The sequence below is a fragment of the Eleginops maclovinus genome, chromosome 8, assembly GCF_036324505.1.
Source record: "Eleginops maclovinus isolate JMC-PN-2008 ecotype Puerto Natales chromosome 8, JC_Emac_rtc_rv5, whole genome shotgun sequence".
Classification (NCBI taxonomy): domain Eukaryota; kingdom Metazoa; phylum Chordata; class Actinopteri; order Perciformes; family Eleginopidae; genus Eleginops; species Eleginops maclovinus.
The window spans coordinates 3,431,497-3,450,324 of NC_086356.1; the positions used below are offsets into that span (position 1 = coordinate 3,431,497).

At 39.4% G+C, this 18,828-nt stretch overlaps 2 protein-coding genes across 8 annotated transcripts in view; one reads left to right on the forward strand and one right to left on the reverse strand.

Moving 5' to 3' along the window:
• Positions 1-3,034, forward strand: part of LOC134868949 (cingulin-like protein 1) — a 51,418-nt gene extending 48,384 nt beyond the window's left edge. For all 4 annotated transcript variants that reach the window (XM_063890360.1, XM_063890361.1, XM_063890362.1 and 1 more), the window contains 3 exons: positions 196-304; positions 595-758; positions 923-3,034. In XM_063890360.1, the coding sequence (XP_063746430.1) occupies positions 196-304; positions 595-758; positions 923-1,043 (394 nt within the window). In that variant the 3' untranslated portion in view covers positions 1,044-3,034. The remainder of the gene's footprint in view (positions 1-195; positions 305-594; positions 759-922) is intronic.
• A 76-nt stretch (positions 3,035-3,110) lies between these two features.
• The window catches only part of rab27b (RAB27B, member RAS oncogene family), a 45,983-nt gene continuing 30,265 nt past the window's right edge, over positions 3,111-18,828 (reverse strand). For all 4 annotated transcript variants that reach the window (XM_063890367.1, XM_063890364.1, XM_063890366.1 and 1 more), the window contains exons 2-6: positions 14,586-14,757; positions 11,026-11,114; positions 9,344-9,447; positions 9,007-9,130; positions 3,111-8,219 (exon numbers count right to left, since the gene is read on the reverse strand). In XM_063890367.1, the coding sequence (XP_063746437.1) occupies positions 8,033-8,219; positions 9,007-9,130; positions 9,344-9,447; positions 11,026-11,114; positions 14,586-14,738 (657 nt within the window). In that variant the 5' untranslated portion in view covers positions 14,739-14,757 and the 3' untranslated portion in view covers positions 3,111-8,032. The remainder of the gene's footprint in view (positions 8,220-9,006; positions 9,131-9,343; positions 9,448-11,025; positions 11,115-14,585; positions 14,758-18,828) is intronic.

Consider the following 18,828-nt stretch of genomic DNA (forward strand, 5'->3'; position numbering starts at 1 on the left):
ATGATCTTGTCGTTAAACAGAGAATTGAAAAGACATTTAAGCAGGGTCATTTTATTTATAAAGCATCCGGCAATTAAAAGTGCTTTACATAAAACCTGCAGCTTGTTGCAGCTTCAGCTTCCCTATTGTATGTTACGTGTAAAAAGTGTGACAAACAACAATAAATAAATACATTGTGTTGATGTGTGTGTGCAGGAACAAGTCTGTACTGACCAACACCATCAGCAAACTGGACAGGAGGATCAACGAACTCACCGACCAGATGGAGGAGGAGCACAGGATAGCTAATGAGCAAAAAGACCTGGTAAATAAACTACCACTAAATTATGTCATACTGTTTTTTTAATGCTTTAAGACACAGTTCTGTTGGACTTTTAGCGCCTTGTCCGTTACATTTGTTTTAAATGTATTATTACCCCTGGAGAGATCTGGATTACAGTCATCCACACAAAGGTCCCCAGTAGTGAAAACCTGTTTGAAATATTCTTTAAACACATTGAAACCACCTAGAGGAGTTTCCATGTCCCAGTTGTTAACATGTTGGTACGGCCCCATGTGCCCAAAAACTGAGCGAGCTCTGTGATTGGTCCCCAGATGACCCAGAGGATGCGCTCTCTGAAGCGGCAGCTGAACGAGGCGGAGGAGGAGGCCAGCCGGAGGGAGGCGCAGTACCGCCACACCCAGAGAGAGCTGGCCGAGGAGAGGGAGACCAGCAGCCGGCTGCAGAGGCAGGCGCTGGACCAACACCTGCAGACAAAGTACGTACTCTGACACACACACACACACACACACACACACACACACACACACACACACACACACACACACACACACACACACACACACACACACACACACACACAGTCTGTCACAGAGTCAGTACATTTATGCACCAATTAAAAACATGGTGTCTCTCTCACAGACGTAAGGAAACTCTGACCATCCGTCAGACTCTGGACAACCTGAGGCTGGACCTGAGCGTGGACGATGAAGAGGAGGATCAGCTGCTGCAGGAACAAACAAACACTGTCACCAAAGTTTAAACCCCGCCCACTTCACACATTTTTAATCCAATAACAGCACATCTCTACACTGGCACTCACAGGGTGTAGTGAAGGATAGATGCTGCTTGTGATCAAACCCAAAAGTCCACTACGGTCTTTTCCTCTGACGCTTTTAAATAATTACTGATCTCTGATGTATGTCCTAGAACATGCCTGGAAAGAATTATGTAATATGGTATAATGTAAAATTTGAGACAAAGTTAAAAGATAGTTATTTAAAGATCTGAGTTGAATTATAAACCTGAAAATGCTCTAAACAAAATGCTAAAAATGGCATGTTGTATGAACTTAATTAAGTGCAATTATACCAAATGAGCTGTATGAAATGTGCACAGTATTTTCTCTAGAATTAGTTACAAATCCATGTATTCTGTCGCCTTCTTGTGGGTACAGTCGGAATTACAGCGTTTAATTTAAACAAATGTCAGACACGTCAATACAACTTTCAACATTGAAGTCAAATGCCTCTTTTGACACTTTGACCCTAACATTTTTTTCTTTTCTATTACATAGAATATTAAATACATTCATGATCTGCTTGTTTGCATACATGTTCAGGTGCTTGGTGCGGAGAGAGGCTGACATAGATTAGGGAAATATTACCAGTGATGGATAAGGATTTGATAAATGTGCCTCTTTTTTTTGTTGTTGTTGTGTTCTTGTAGTTGCTGTTTATTTGAGCTTTAAACAGCCTGAAGTACATCGAAGTGTGAACATTCTCTACATCTTCCAGTAAGCGTTATGGCCTGGACGGACACTTTGGAAGGGGACTCCTTTAAAACCTTTTTAATTGCATTTTTTTTGTAGAAGAAGCGAGTTTCAAATTTAAAAAATCACTGGTTACAGTCAATCTGCCGATTCTTTTTATTGTTTAATGACTTTTTTTTTAGCTAAACTGAGGGATGTTCTATAATATAAAATACGCCAACTAGTTGAAACGCAGACGAGGGATCTTTGTGATTATAGCTGTTTATAATTCACAAACAATTATTTATATTGACCGTATTTTTGTATGTTTGTAATGTTTTTATGATACGAAGATTATTGAATATTCTGTATTTGCAATTGCTTGTGGGGCAAACATAATTTTTAGAGAATTTAACGTATGACTTTAGTGCATTTTAAGGTATTCTAGGGGGTTTGCTGCTGTATTGATGTCACTTCATGTCCCTCCTACATACAGCTTCTGTCCAGGTGATAAGATTAAGGGATAACATATTTTGTATTAGCAAACAAGTTGATAAAAGAAGGGGTTGTTTGTTTCACACTTGATGTATTCTTTGTTAAATGTGTTTTATTCAAGTCACTCAAAGCAGACTCAAATAAAAAAGGAAAAGAACTGAGACGTTTTAGCTCTCAGATGTAATGTCTACAAAGAGTTTGGACCCAAAATGTGTGTTAAGAGTAGAGGGTTAGTTAGTTAATTGTTCGGCATGCTCTTATTTTGAAAGGAAAGTGCACGGACAGAAACAAACATGGCTGGGTTGCAGGAAATGAGCTGGTTTCAATCCAAAAATAATGATAAGCATCCAATATTTAATTTGAAAATAACTCGCTTCCTCTTTATGATTGAGTTATTAAATTGAACCCAGCCCTGTTCTTGCAGTCCTCTGTTGGAAAGATGGCTAATAGGCTATATTCATAAGCTAATATTCACATAAAGTTTGGATCCTCTGTTATGTTTACATTTGTTGGTGTATTTTTGGGGGAAACAGGAACACTAATCACATGAAAGAGTTTTCCAGCTGTCGGGAATGTGTGCTGCAGTGTTTCAAATGTCTTTTCGTTCATGATTCTCCAAACCAAAAGCGTCAGATATGTAAAAAGGAATAGATTTCATCTACTTATTTTTGTAACTTCACTTCACACCTCTACTGGTTCTGCTGTTCTCGGGTATTTATTTTTCTCGTTCTCTCTTTTGGTGAGAAGTTTCTTATAACAAAAAGCAAATAAATTCCTATGCACTGTGACATGCTGTATTGTTTGTACTCTGTCTATTATGTTCTTATCTGTATCAAATGGGAATCTGGAAGAAAAACCACCGGATAAAACAAACAGATTTATTTGCAGCTCTGACATCAGAAACATTAAACGCATCACGGGTCATTTCATTCTCATAATGTCAAACATGCTGACGGTGCAACAAACCCAACAAACACACAGGCATCGATACACGCAGTGAGAACTGAAGAAACGTCTACAAACCGCAGGCATCAGAGAGAGTTCACACAGAGGATTTTTCCAAAAATAAAAGCTCTTAGGAGGTACTTGGATTGATTCATTGTTTTTTGAGAAATCGGGCACAAAATCATCACAACTTCTGGTCTCTTTTTGCCTCTGCTTTGTAATCTATAATCCATAATGCATGAAAATATTCAGTAGCTCACAAACGTTACAGACAGAAGAGTTAATAACAGGCACAACATGACTTTTCAAACAGTGTAAACTTTCAAAAAGGGAATCCCAAAACCATTCAAGACGTACGGAAGAGATGCTGCGTGAGCAAGGCAATGAGAATGGCTGTAGTGGAAATGGAAATGAAACATAACTTTTGAATAAAAACGGAGAAAATGAACATCAAATGAGCAACGGAAGAAGAACGGCTTGGATAAAAAATAACGGTTCAGAGGATTGTCACGATAAAAGGCATTGGCTCAAAAAAAGAGGTTTAGACACGTTAGATATGTTGACTCAAGGTCTCAATAGTACGAACAACTACCATTAACCTGGCTTTGCTTATGCCTTTTCAATTTGGACCTTTTCTTTGTTTGATTGGAGACATTTGATATTGTAAGTAAATGAACAAAGAGCTTGCGTTACATTTGCAATCGTTTTTTTAAAATATAATTCTTTGAAAGTTAAACACCAGATGAGTGGCTGTAATTTAATCAGCACTTGGCAACCTTTCTCCCCTGGTGTTAGTTGTATGATTATGGCCGTTGGAGTGTTGTTTCGTTATCCAAAAGTAATTATGATGAACAAATACTCACCCAATAATCCCTTAACAGGTACTCCTTTCCCCGCATAGATACCACATACCTTAGCAACATTTTGTTTTTGGCATCAACCACGACTGAAATAACTCCTGCCTTGAGGAAGTTCTGCAGCATACACTGAACAACATTGATAGATCTCTAACTCTCATAGGTTTTCAAGAAACAGCCACACACAGATTTTTCTATAACCGTAAATATTTCCACCTTAGAGAATTAACGTCGTCCTGCGTCTTCACTTGTCATTGTGCCTCGTCAAATAGTCTACCACATTTGCTCTGTACACACCTTTTACACACAGTATATGTGAAAGATCATTTCAAAGATGCACTTTCCAATCTTCTTTACGTAACAATGGACTGTGTAATGAAATAAAAGATGACCTTAGTGGGAATTATGCAGCTATTTAAACGGCACAATTGAGAGATGGTGGAGACCAAAACGGAGCTAAAAAGGAGAGCGACCCTGGAAGTATATTCCTCAGAAGAACTCAACGCTCCAATGAAATGGAAATTGAATATAACTTTAAAACTTTTCTACAGTGACATAAAGTCAGTGTTCAAACAATTAATTATTCAATTGACTTCTTAAAGGTCGAGAGGATGCGATTCTCCTGTAATAACACCCGCTTATCTCGCTTAATGACTGTCAAACTAACTTGATTTAAACTAACTTGTATTGAGAGGACTTCACAGAGCTGCTTCCATAAGAGTTAAAAACAATATGTAACCTGTATACTATGATTAAATGACTTAATATACAGATTTGAACAGAAAGAACACAAGCAGGTGATCAGCATGAACAAGAAACCCTAACATATAGATGGATTCTCTAGGAAATATCAATTAGGTTGCTGAGTAACTTAGAGAGAATACAATGCAAGTCTTTAAAGACAGCAAATTTATTTAAAAACTAGTATTTTTTTTTATATGGCACTGAGATCAGCTGTTGTCAGGTAGTTTTTTAAACTAAAAAGAAATTAATGCACCAAATAAAAACACATGTTCGACTCGTGAAGGCAGTTTTTCTCTAAGTGCACAGGTAGAAAACAAACACTGTGTGTGTGGCGGTTCTTTTTCTTTTTAATTTGGCACACTGGTAGATTAAATATAGGTGACAATGAAGTGAAGCCAAAGGGGCTATGACGCTTTAATTAGATTTGTTTTTAATGTATCCATTAGGCACGATACTAAAGATATTACTGAAACAAAACTGAGATTAAACACTGATACGGTTTACAATGACCACAGAAGTGTGTTGTCATTAATAAGTCACATTTACATTTGACATAGCATTACCCGATTGAGAGCCCCTGGTTTTAGTACAATTCAAACCACTTTACCGTCCTGCTGTGATACTTTTCTTAGTTGGGACTGCTATAAAACGTGCCCCTGGGCTCATTGAATGACAAGGACTGAGCCGGCAGCAGGTAGCAAGAGTGTCCCATGTTTCTGGTGCACCTCAACTTGGGTCAAGAAGTAAGGCAGATCAAGGTGTAACATGATATGAGGAAAACCAACAAAAACAAATCATCTTGGACCCAAAGCTGATTCGTGACGTCTAAATGAACAGGATTTCTTTGTAAAGGGCTTGCATGCAGCATTTTTGAACTGAACTCAGTGGCATTTAGCTTCGATATGAGTGGGAATTCTTGAGTTTTTCTGCAAAGCAACTGCTCTGTGGTCGGGATTGCAATGAAAAAAGTAAACAATATAGTGTTAATCATGCACAAACCACAACAAAAAGTTGGTCCACAGTAACTTCAAGGGATGAAAACCATCTCCACTGTACATTTCAAGAGTTTAAAATACTGTATTTTCTTCATATAAGAGACGCATTTTGTCACGTCATTTGTGGGGACATTGAAAACCGTGATAGAAATGAAAAGAATAACAAATATGAATAATAAACAATATGGAATATATTATTTTGGAATAAACAAAAACAAAAAAGGAAAGGACATCACAACGAATATGTCAATGGAAATATTAATCTATGTTTTACATTTCTTTTAATATAAATAATTGGTCACTTTGTATTCCAACAAGATTGGTCGTGTATGGGGCCTTAAAGCAATACTTCACTTTGTCTGCTGTAATAAAGAGATGGAAAATCAGCTGCCCTGAAAGCTGATGTCACCCAACTCCCATAATAATCTCAAACACATAGTCATCCTCACCATTCATAAATTCACCAGTATTTTCTTAATTACATTGAACTGATAGCAATTAATGGTGACATAGCATCCCCAGAGCAACTGATGTTTGTTGCTAAATGATCTCAAACTCATGCAAAGTGTGCTCCGCCACAGTGAAACAAAGCTTTAAAGCCAAGGCAGTAGATCAGTTTGGAACAGTAATCCTATCCTGGTCTAGGACACCCTATTAATATTATACATATATGTAGGCTTTTTGTTGTCCACTTCCCATTTGCTATGCTGTACCCATATTCATTGTACAATAAGATTGGTGTATACTATACAAATCATAATCAGCCATGTCTGACACTAACCTGAAGGTAAACTAAACTGCAAAATAAAAGTGGGATCAAAATGCTAACAACAAGCTAGCTTTAGCACTTGTTGTTCCGTACTGTTTGAAGTAATGCTGGGAAATAATAATCATGGGAACAAAGAATTAAAGGTTATCAAGGTAATGTAAACGTATTTAGACAGTTATTTTCTTAATTAAATGGCAGTCATGTAAGAAACTGACAAACTAAGTTAGCTAAAAGCAACAACTCAACAGCCACAACAACCTAGCTAGCAAGCTAATCTTGATAGCACGATTTTGTTAAGAAGTGGGCTATGTATTTCTCTAAATGTTTCCAAATGAGTAACTAAATAAACTCTGAAACACGCAGGTTGCTTTTGTCAGAATTAGCATAAAGTTTGTGGCAACTGCTACCACTACCGAGCACTGATATCCTACGTTAGCTAATTTGTGGCTAACTAGCTACATCAGATGTGCAAGCAGCAAGTAAGTGACGGTTAGCTCATTGCTACACTTTTTCCAAGGTAGTTCTTTTTAGTTTAGTGGCAACACTATTAGTATGTATTTTATGTGATAAAAAGATGACAGTTTAGTTGTGAAAAATGCTAAAATAAAGTTCAATATACTCCCAAATGATCTGCAATGTCATTGTAGATTCAGCTGTCATCACATGTCATTTGACCTATAGTGTAAAAAAAAAACAGCCTCTCTAACACAGGGTTAAGAGCTCTGCCATGACACTGTAGCCAACTGTGTAAGCTACATTTTTAGGAGCAAACGTGAACCATATCACTGGAAAATGTCCATACATGGCTCATACAGGTACAGCATCGCATGATCAAACAGTTTGAAACTGGGGAGGAGGAAACATTTGCTCTCCCTGGTCCAGGAGGAAAGGCTTCAGGAGAGGACTTCATTTACACACACACACACACACACACACACACCTGATGTCAAGCTCCTCTTCCCTGCTGTCATCAAGTAATAGCCTAAGGAGGTAACATCTTACCTCTGTTACAAAGTAATGTACTGTTGTGGCATCAAATTGAAGTTGTAAACATCTTCTCTTTTTTTTTGCCTTAAGAGATCAATTTAGATTATTCAAACGACTTGGGAGCAGAGCAGGTGGGAGCGTGCAGAGCTTAACTCCCAGGCTGCATGTTTTACTGGAAATGAGGCACATTATGCGTCTGACAGCGATGAAACGATCCCCTCCTGTTTTCACTTCCTCGGGCTAAGACTGTAATTCCTTGAATGCCCACTAGGGGGAGGACGGGGTTGTGTCATTGCCAAACAGTATGGGAGGAGAAAGAAGAATAAAAGAATACAGAGAAGCAGAATGTGGTTAAAGGTTAGTTTTAGAAAGTGAAAAAGAGGTAGAAACATGCAAAGATGACAGAAGCAGAAGGTAAAAGAAGGACAGATGTGGTGAGTAGAACGGACGGATGAAAGAAGAGCGCTGAATGGTCGTTTCGTTCTTCATCTAGCATGCACATTTCTTCTCGTTGGGCTGCTCTGCGGTGAGCTTCGTGGCTCCGTTGCCATTGGCTGGATCGGCAGGCGGTTTGTCGACACACTGCTCCATCCTCTTCATGACTAGGTCCAAGAGCGTGATCACCGCCTTGTCCACCTCCGCCCCAGTCGCTGCACTCGTCTCAAAGTACGGGATCCTGTGGGCGACAAAAAGTGCTTAAAATACGTTTTCAGGATCAATTTCTCAACGAATTTCATCTGATTTGTTACGGGTAATTTCTCTTAAAAATCGTCTTGTAGGGGATTGAAATTTCATGCTGATGAATTGTCAAAATGATGTGGACAAGTTAAATTAAGTGTTAGTCCCCAGACATCAGGAAAACAAATTTAGACTCAGAAATTGTGTCGTGAACATTTGGAAAGTTGTTTTTTATTTGACTGACTTCGCTCCTGAACACTTCTCCACTGCGCCCCAGAGTTTAACACATATTATTACTTCCTTGAAGAGAGTTTTGTTGCCAGGCAACATCGGCTTGGCTGGCTGGGATTACACAGGAAAAGACTTAACAGGAAGTTGAGATATTACTTGTCTTGCCTGCTCTTAACTACTTATTTGTTAATGCAGACAAGCATCAACTACAGATATAACTAAATGTAATATTATCTTTATATCAAATCTAAGAATGAGTTCATAAATGACTCCATTTTTAAAGGCAAAAACAGCTAATGCAAAGACTCCTTCCAAGTTTGGGAGACTTACAATTATTAAGCACTTAACTCAGGAGCTACATCACAGGGCGGCTGCCAGGTAATGACTGGATGTAATTCTAACCACAGGCGGACCATAAAGAGGTGATGGAGAGTCGAGTGAACATGACAAGGGGCAGTGGGCTCCATCTATCCTGTAGGCTGTTCACCAAAACACCGCGTTCAGATTTATAAATAATCATAGCTCCAAATACTTTATGTGACAAACAAACGTACCCGTATTTATCGGCCAGCTCCTTGGCCTGTTTCTCCTGAACCTCTCGCTGGTCGGCCAGGTCCGCCTTGTTTCCTATCAACACGATATCTGGATTCTCACAGTACGCGTTGGCCTGTAGCTGGCCTGGAAACAATACAAATAAACAACAACATAAAACAACACTTGTATGAAAAGGAAACAAATGTTTGGCTTCCTGCTCTAAATCAAAGCTTCCTTTCATTCATGTCAACTTTTCTGACCCCTGTAGAATTTTGACCTCTAGTGGCACAAAAGAGGAATGTTGAAGCTAGAGCAGAGCTGATTCCTTGACACGGAAAGACAATACGAGAGACATACTCATCCAGTTTCTGACGTTGAGGAAACTCTGCTGGCTGGTGAGATCAAACATCAGCAGGAAGCCCATGGCGTCCCGGAAGAACGCCGTTGTCAGGCTGCGGAACCTGGAAGAGACACACAGCTGATCAAACAAAAGGACATGGCAGCTAGGATTTGAAGTCAAGAGCTGAAATGCCTAAGGTGCAGTTTCTCCAACAACAACAACTTCCAATTTCACACTTCCACATTCACATATTCTGCTCATCTTCAGGTTCATATTTGTATTTTGTCTCTACTGGGACATGTCTCCTTGCTTTAATGTTCAGAAAGCTCTTTATATTTCTCATACTGCCTGTGCTGCAGCACCTCTTTTCACTCTCGGTCTGAAACCAGAGCCCAGTCTGCTCTGATTGGTTAACCGCTTACATTGGTCCCGCCCCTTAGCCTATCAGATAACAGAATGATAATCGCAGAAATCGTGCGTGTATCATCACACTGAATGGTTCCAAAGATCACTATCATCGTTCGTGTGCCTGCATGTACACCATATGTCAATCATGTGTGCGTGAGAGTGTGTGGTCTTTAATTGGAACTGGCCTCGATTTGTTTAATCTGTTTATAAAAAGGCCTGATGACTCATCATTGCAGGATGACTCACTGTCAGTTATATAATCTTAACTTTACTTCTTCAGCTCATTGTGAGAGGATCTTTTGACGAAGCACCCTCTTGATCAGTTTGACCGACTGGAACCGCCCTGGTGGCGGCCGCTTGATCCTGATTGTTTGCGTATCAAATATTTGCCGAGTAGTAAGGCATCTTTACATATTAGTTATTATTGCTGGTGGTGTCATGCCCAGAAGCCCGTCCTACAGAAGCACCCAGTATCTACCCTTGCTACATTTCCATTAAGAAAGACCTTAAAGAGGACACAATACACTCATTTTCAGGTTCATATTCATTTTTTCTGACTCTGTCACATGTTAACATGCTTTAATGTTTCAGTTGGGGGGGAAAGGGAATTCTCTCTGGACAAAACTTTGGGATTTCAGCCTTTGCAGACCATTTACATGCACTAAAACATTTATAACACACTACAGAAAAGGGAAAACCCCCAAAATAATAGGGCCTCTTTAAGTCGATCAAAACTTAGCATTACAGCTACCATCTCTGTGATTGGACGTTAGATCTGCTCGCTAATAGGTGTGAAAATCAGGCAATGTTGTACATAGAACCTTAGTTAGTTTTCTCTCTTTGTAAATGTTGGGGAAATTAGCCCCAGAGACCATAACCGTTTTTTGTACCAGGCTGTAAAAGATGTGTATTCCTGCTGTGAGGTCATGGGGGTCTATGGAGATCCTGTAAGGGGCCAACGGTACACAAAATTACTGGAAATTAGAATGCATTTGCTGAATTCTGCCTTGAAACAGAGAAAAATAGGAACCTTAACCCAATGGGTTATTATATCCTTCATGAAGCCATTGGCCACATGATTAGATGTCCCTCTTGGACACAGTGAACTCTGGAAATACCTGCAGTACGTAGATCTGTCTACAAGAAGATCGTTTCCCATGTGTATTGCAAGAAAGGCTATCACTACTGTATGTCTGTATCTACGTTGGTAAACATCAGTTATTGAAAAGTGTCAGTATAGATTAATGTGCGTAACTTAAACTGCTGATATAAGAAAAGTCTATAAACCCACCTCTCCTGTCCAGCTGTGTCCCATAGCTGCAGATGAACCTTGAAGGTTTTCCCTGTTGTCGTCGCATTGGGATTGGACGCTGTGTACACCTGAGGGGTCATAAACAACACCAGTTTAGTTATATTTATCAGATGAAAATGTACAAAAATGTTATTAAAAGGGATATATTTGAACATTTAAGAAGGTAGCATCTATTGCAGGCATCAGTTTTAACCAGTAGGACCAGATATACTGAATTGTTGAAGGAATGAATTGATAGGATCTGTGTTGACCCATTTAACTTGAAGCTACAACTTTCAACAGCCCTTTGGCAATGACTTTGGGTTGCAGGCGACACCAACAACATATGTTATCGATCTGTCCCCCCAGCAATGGTGGCGGAGAAACACAAAAGCAGAGATGTATTAATTTATGAATCTGCAGAAGCTCACTTTTTCTGTGGATGTCAGTTTTTGAGCCACCATAAAGGCCAAAGTGTAGCCGGCAACAGACTAGAAAAAGGCTTGTTTTAAACCAATCCGATAGCTGGAAATGACTGGTAGTTGTTGATCACTTGAAGCCCCTATTGGCTGGGTAAGGGGAGTAAAGAGTCAAGGAGTATTTAGTTAGAAGTATTAGGCTGATGACAGACAAACACATTACCACATGCTGCACGATAAAAATGAAAGAAATGACTGCTTCGTTGTTTGATACCTCAGCATTTCTGACCTACAGTGATCCATCCTGTCTGTTAAGATGAACCCCCGAGTGCAGCAGCTGGTTGTTTTGGCGTCCCAGCATGAAGCCTCGAGCATCGTTCACACCTCTCATTCTCCCAGATGAGACACTCACACTTGAAAGCTGTGTTGATACGGATCACACTCAGTGCGGTTAGATGAATACTAAAGTGCTTTCAGTTTATTTTCCAGGTAACAACTGACTTTCAACTTGGGCAGAAAATGCTGAAATGTAGAGCTGACAAAAGGGATTCTTCAAAAAGGGAGAGATGTTTGTTATTGGAGCTAAGGTTTGCTGGATTACGATTCTATGTTTGGGGAAGTGGGTTGTGGACTGGTGCCAGGTAATACATAACTACACACTACGTAAAGGATAAACTGCAGCGGGGCGGTTGTTAATGAAAAAATGTGTGTCTTCTTCTGCTGTTCCCTTTTTAAAAGACTTCGAGATGAGTCGAGGAGGGGTCGAAATGAGAAAGGGCTTTAGAAAAAAAAAATCTGAACTTTGAAAGACATTTTTTTTTAGGAAAATTTATAATTTGGAAAAAATAATGGGAAATTCAAAAAGTTGAAATTTGGAGATAACTAAATTTGAAGTTTGAAAAGAAAAGCGAAAGGAAAAGAAATTTTGGAGACAAAAAGCGTTGAAGATGATGAAGAAGAGGAATAATGAGAAAATAGTGGGACATTTTTTAAAGTCAAAAAAATGTTCCCTTTAGTGTTTACTTCCTGTCTGTCTGACATTACACTATCCAGACTCTTCTCTGCGGACTGATATGACTACACATAGTCCCTTGATCCTCCTCAGTCTGTTCTCTTTAGCAGCAAAATATAACAACCTCTATAACGTCCAAATTGACCAATCAGAATCGAGAATTAAACTAAGTCATGTAGAAAGGAAAGTTAAATGCAGACTTTGTATTTCATAATGTTCTAAATTCCTCTCTCCATAAATAAAAATAACTGGTCCACATTTAGCATTCAGCTTCAGGCTCCATGAAGACCCTGAGGAGGAGCCTCTGACATCACTGAGCAACAGCTGTGATCCAACGTGTCTGCTTCTGTTTGACTCTTGACTCTTGGGCACGAGGTGTGATCCTAACACGCACACAGACCGAGTGAGGAAGTCTAATCAATGCTATGAGTCATCCGGAGCGGTTGGATTAAAAGCGGCATCGTCTGTGTTTCCAACGGAAATAGAAAAGGCACCGGAGTGACCAAAACATCTTTCCTCGCCCACTCTCTGATTCTAATACCTCACACTTACACTTCTCCATGTGTTCACGCTGATGAGATTCCAGCAACAGAACTAAATGTTGTCATCAGGTCTCAGTGACTCAGTTTTAAGTGGTAGTCAAAGTCAATCGTGTGAGTGTTGAAGCCTCTGGTGGTGAGCCTGGATTTATGTCATTTACAGCAGATGGATCTCACATTGACTAGTCGTTACACGGGGGAAATCACATCCATTAAGGCTTTTTGAAGCAAGGAATCAACATTGCTTTTTTCTCAGAGATTGAAGATAGAAGAAACTACTGTACATCTATATCTGTTTAAATATTATCAGCCAGCTATCGTAGCGTGGAATAAAGTCTGGAAACATCTGGCCTGGATCTGTCAAAAATAATGTTCATATTATGCTTTGTAATGTCAGTGTTGTGTACTGCTATTCCTCCTGATGTGGCGCACAGCACGGGAAAGACAACGGCTCCATAAAAAAGAAAACATTACAACATTTCATCTTCTACTTGTTGGAAACAAAAAAGAGGACTTTCACCAAGAAGACACTTACAAAATGCAATTTTATCATATGAACTGGGTCAGTACGTCCTGACTTCTATATCTTTAAAGTTCTGTGTGTCTGACGCTTCAGGTGAATCCTCAATGAAGTAGTTTGGCACCTAGGGTTAACCAGCAGTTTACCAGCAATTAGAAATAGGGTTTGTTTATCACTTTAACGAAGATTAAAAAAGGAAAGGGCTAACCTGGGTCATTTTGAGAGGGGATAACATTTATTTGGAGGAATCTCTGGTTGATATTTAATTGATTTAGGAATGCACTTATACACCGTCAAGCTCACAATGTCAAAATACATCTATATATTAAATATAGGTACACATACTGCCTGAGTTTCCTTTTTGGTTTCCATTTAGGAATGTATTTATATTTTAAATATAATGGATACCTGATTCATTGAAACCAAAATACTGTGTTGCTTTAAATGCATGTATTAAAGTAAAACAGCATTTTTAAACCTATTCAATTCAGGTGTTCAAGCCTTTAATGACAAATGTTTGACCCTAAATATCTTGGTTCCTTCTTTTCTAAGGCCATATTGTGCTATCTTACATAATACACTTAAATAAAGAACAGATTCTCTCTTGTCTTTATGTGCATTGCATTTGATATTGAGGTAATGCAAAAGTAACGGAAAGCAATCATTATTTTTACATGTTGATACTTAGATTAGGTCGCATTTTTTGAAGCAACCCTCCCAACCCTGATGATAATTCGCTTTCTTTTCCCAGTGTTTATACCACACCAATCATGCCGTTAGAGACTCACCCCACTATCTTTCCCCGGTTAATGTATCCCGGGCTGGAGGTGGATCTGACAAGTTAATATAATGATCGTGACTCAGCTGAGCAGACGCCGAGGAGAAAAACAGCACACCTGACCTGACCCTCTGTTTGTTCTTTCAAGTACAGCCCAAAAAAAAAAAGCCTGGGAAAAAAAAGACAAGTAACTACGGTAACCCAGCATGACTACTAGACACAGAAACGTCTCAAACCTACCAGAAACACATACACACATTTCTCTGCGTTCAGTAAAGATACTAGAACTCACCACTCTCTTTTCCCTGAAGTCGATGCCGACTGTGGTGATGAACTTTGGGTTGAACTTGTTGTCTGTGTATCGGTACAAGAAGGTCGTCTTCCCCACGCCGGAGTCCCCCAGGGCAAGGAGCTTTATAAGGTAGTCATAATCCCCATCAGTCATAGTGATGCCCGCAATAAACCTGTGGGAAACAGACGGAGGAGATGTTAACGTACGGAGACACACTAGCTGAAGTTAGCATTAGCATTCTGTGTGAATATAAGCATTCAAGGCGGATTAAATGGAAGAAAAGATAAGAAATATGGAGGTTGAACTAGCCAATGAATAGAAAGAAAACATACACAGTAATAGGGAGGAGAGGGGGGTGTGTGTGTGTGTGTGTGTGTGTTATACTAGCCACTGTTGAGTTATGGAAGTGTGGTCATAGGGTCGTCCAGCCCAGAACATGACATTCTGGGAAAAATTGTATCTTCGTGTGTGTGTGTGTGTGTGTGTGTGTGTGTGTGTGTGTGTGTGTGTGTGTGTGTGTGTGTGTGTGTGTGTAAGAAAGTGTGTCGGTATATCCGAGTATGGGAAAGCAGTAGAAAATGCACTCAGTTTTACAGCCATTTATTAAAAGGAATACCCCCAATATAAACGCTTGGAAACCAAATACTCCCCCATGGTATTCTCAGAGCCTTACCAGTAGTATACTATAGTAGTATAAGGGTTTATCATCTGGGGAGAGCTGAACCATGATCAAGACATCTAATGCAAAACGTTGGATCACATTGTTTAATTTTGACTGCAAATTAGGACCAACTGTCAAGAAGAGCAACGTAGTTATCTTGTAAAACTGTTGACCAAAGCGTACATGTATCTCCAGAGTTGTAGTCTGGGGTCTGTTTGCCTCAAAGCTAGATGAGGTATTTTTAGAAAGAGGATCACAAGACTCTAATTCACTCAGCTGAGGAGGAAGCACATATAACTCTGAGCTTTATTACAGGGATGACGGTGATTAACCAGGAGCTCTGATCGCCTCACAATAACCTCACTGTACGGAGAGGACGGTGAGAACCAGAGTCCCACTATCCACCGACCAACCGCAGAAAAGCAAACAATGTGTTAGTTATGCAAATATGAAGATAACTAGATAGTGATGGAGGCGGGGCGGGGTGCATTTCTACAAAAGTTGCTGGTGGCGAATACATCCAAAGGTTTTAATGCTGGGGGTAAAATAAGCAGGATTTTGCCTGGGCCCTTAAAGACCACATTTCTAAATCAACCATGCATCCCAGTTATCAATAAAATAACTCAGGATTAGACTAAGTGCATTTTGCAACTTTAAGGACCCTTTAAATAAAAGGGCTATTAAGTTTTGCAAGTTGATTACTTCAAAAGCAATCAGTCGCTGATATTCTGATCATTTCCCAATGGAAGTCCATAGAAAAAAATAACCTGAAGTCCAAAAACGTAACATGACAAACCCGGAAATTAATATTCCACGGTTTGGCAATCATGTCAAATTTGCTTAAAAGCCAGATAGTATTCCTCGTATAAATAGCAGACATGTATAATAGTCTGGAAATGAACGAACTGTAGTAAAAACTAGTTCCCAAAGATGAGAAATGTGATTTGTTAAGGCACATTTCACTTTGACTTTGACCAAAAACGAACTCTAACAGAGCTACATATGTACGTACAGCCAATCCAAATGAACAGCTGGAGTAAAACTAAAGTACAACAGACTCAATTTCCCCTGAGCTCTTCCATCTCAGGTTATAAATCAATAACACAACAGAATATTTGAGTCCAAAGTCAACAGAAGGATGCCTAAACAAGGTGGAACTATTGATGCAATGGCGGATATAATAAGGTGGAAGATGCTGCTTAACTTTAATGGGAGTGTATTGTTGTGTTTGCTAAATAAATTGTTTAATTGCATTAAAAATTAATCTGGTTTCAATGTCTAATGAACATAAAGCAGACTTTAGTACAATACACATCAATAAATCTGACAAATGCAACACAATGGTAACTTGAGGACTGTTTTCTAGTCATAATTCAATTAACAATTAGCTTTCCTTTTTTCACGCAGAAGTTTTGGCACATGATAGATCTTTCCTCTCTTTCGTTGCTCTCACACATTTAGCATAAGATGAAGCCTGCCGACGTCGCAAGGTCGGGGGTGAGACGAGATAGATGCGTATTGATCTGTCCTCACTACCAGGAACACTACAACCAGTGGTGTGATGAGTGGTGTGGTCAGTCATGATTCCCAGAGGGTTAAACTGTTAACAGCAGCTCGGTCAGCTGATGCCAGAGAACAGAAGGACTCACAAGTCACCCATACAAAGAAACCACACCAGAGAAAAACACTACAGAATTGAGCAGAATAGGATACGATTAGGAAGTTGTTTCCAAAAGATTTTCTTGGCGGTAAAGTAAGATATCTTTTTAAAAGACTGAGATAAATGATAGTCTATTTAACACACCATGGACTTCTCTTCATGGTAAGATATCCAGCCAATCAGAAGAAGCCCTACTGCTCTAGAAGTCCCGCCCCCATGTAGAAGTCACTCTAAAAGCTGAAGGGTAAAGCTGATGGATTTCAACTGGTTATGACTGAAGGCAGAGAGACCGGCAAGGAAAATATGGGGGATGAAATGTGGTTTTTAAGTCATGCTAATTACGTGTGGTAACCACCGGAGGAATCATGAGTACCTGCGGCTTCTTCAATGTCACATCCGGCAGCCAATTGACACACTCCTTGGATCACACAGGAAACTGTCCTGCAAGCAGCTCACTAGACTGAAAAAGTCTCGAGTACGAGTTCAAATAAAACTACTCAACACAGGACGATTGTGTTGCCGACCCAAAAACACTTCCTGGTCAAGCAGTCCAGATGTGGTGGTGGTGAGGCCAGACATTGTGTTCTCTGATCTGGATCTAAAAGTTCCCCGGCTCTACTTGGTTCTAATTTACCCATTAAATCCTCCAAAGGCTCTGGGCTACGTTCAAAAAGCCGGGGACATGTAAACTCTGGAAATCATATCGAGTTATGTTCAGCCAATACATCCAGGGCATGTAATCAAATCCATATTTTAACATTCAGGGAACATGAAGCATACTCCTCAGGGTACAAAAATGTTGTTTTTCTAAATGACAGATGACCTTTTTACTGAAAACAAGCAAATGGCGAGGAGCTCTTTCTCTGTAGCCAAAAAAACTATAAATATCTCAACTCTTGTGGGTGTAGAAGTTCATATTTGAGGCATTACCCAAGTTAGTCATGGGTCCGGTCATGTTGAGGGTCATATTTTGTACCTTATTTTAACTTTTAGCATTCCCAATGTCAAGATAGATGTGGAAAACTCTGACTTCCCTACTGAATGGACATCTTAACAACCCGTCTGAAGACCAGTTGATTGTCTTTATTCTCTTAATCGCCATCAATGAATACATTTCCATTTGTTTGTTTCAAATATCTGTCCTCCGTGGGATTATTGTAAACACTATCAACTATTTTTTAGGTTTTAGAAAGACAAATCTGTGTGCAAAAGCAACACTTAGGTGTGTCAATAGTAGTTGCTTTACTCATATTATTTGTATGCATTTCACAGGCAGACTGCTTTTGCAGTTCTTGCTAGCGTCATGCACACCCAGAGTAATGCCAAGCAATGAATCCTACAGTCATAAAGTTTATAATGTTCCCTTTTTTTATTTTACAACTGAATCACCTGATTCTCATTTTTAAAAAGCTGTTGTTTGTGGTGCTTAACTGTATTGCCTTTGGCTTGAAAGTCTTACTAACATTAACCTTACCCTTGTGTATCTAACTGCAATTACTGCAGATTAAACTGCATTATTTCCTGCTAGACGTGCATAACACAGCGTCATTTACTGTATAACTAATATCATAAAGCCATAGCAACTAAAAGGAAAAGAGGAACACAGTTTGGCTTCAATCAGGTTGTGGAGGAAAGGTTTTCCCTGGCGTCTGCTAAACCTTCTCTCTCAATAACAAGCAAGAACACAAGCATAAAACAGAGGCATTAAAAATGTATGAGCCGTCACACACAATAGCAGAGTGGAAACCAAGAGGAAATAAGAGGAACATGAAGACAGACAACAGGATTGACTACAGCAAACAGAGATGAATTCAGACTTAAAGCATCATAGATTACCATACAATAACTTCATACAGTACTTTCACTCACAGTTGTGTTGAGATACTGTTAAAGAATCTGTTCAAATGCATCGGATTTCATTG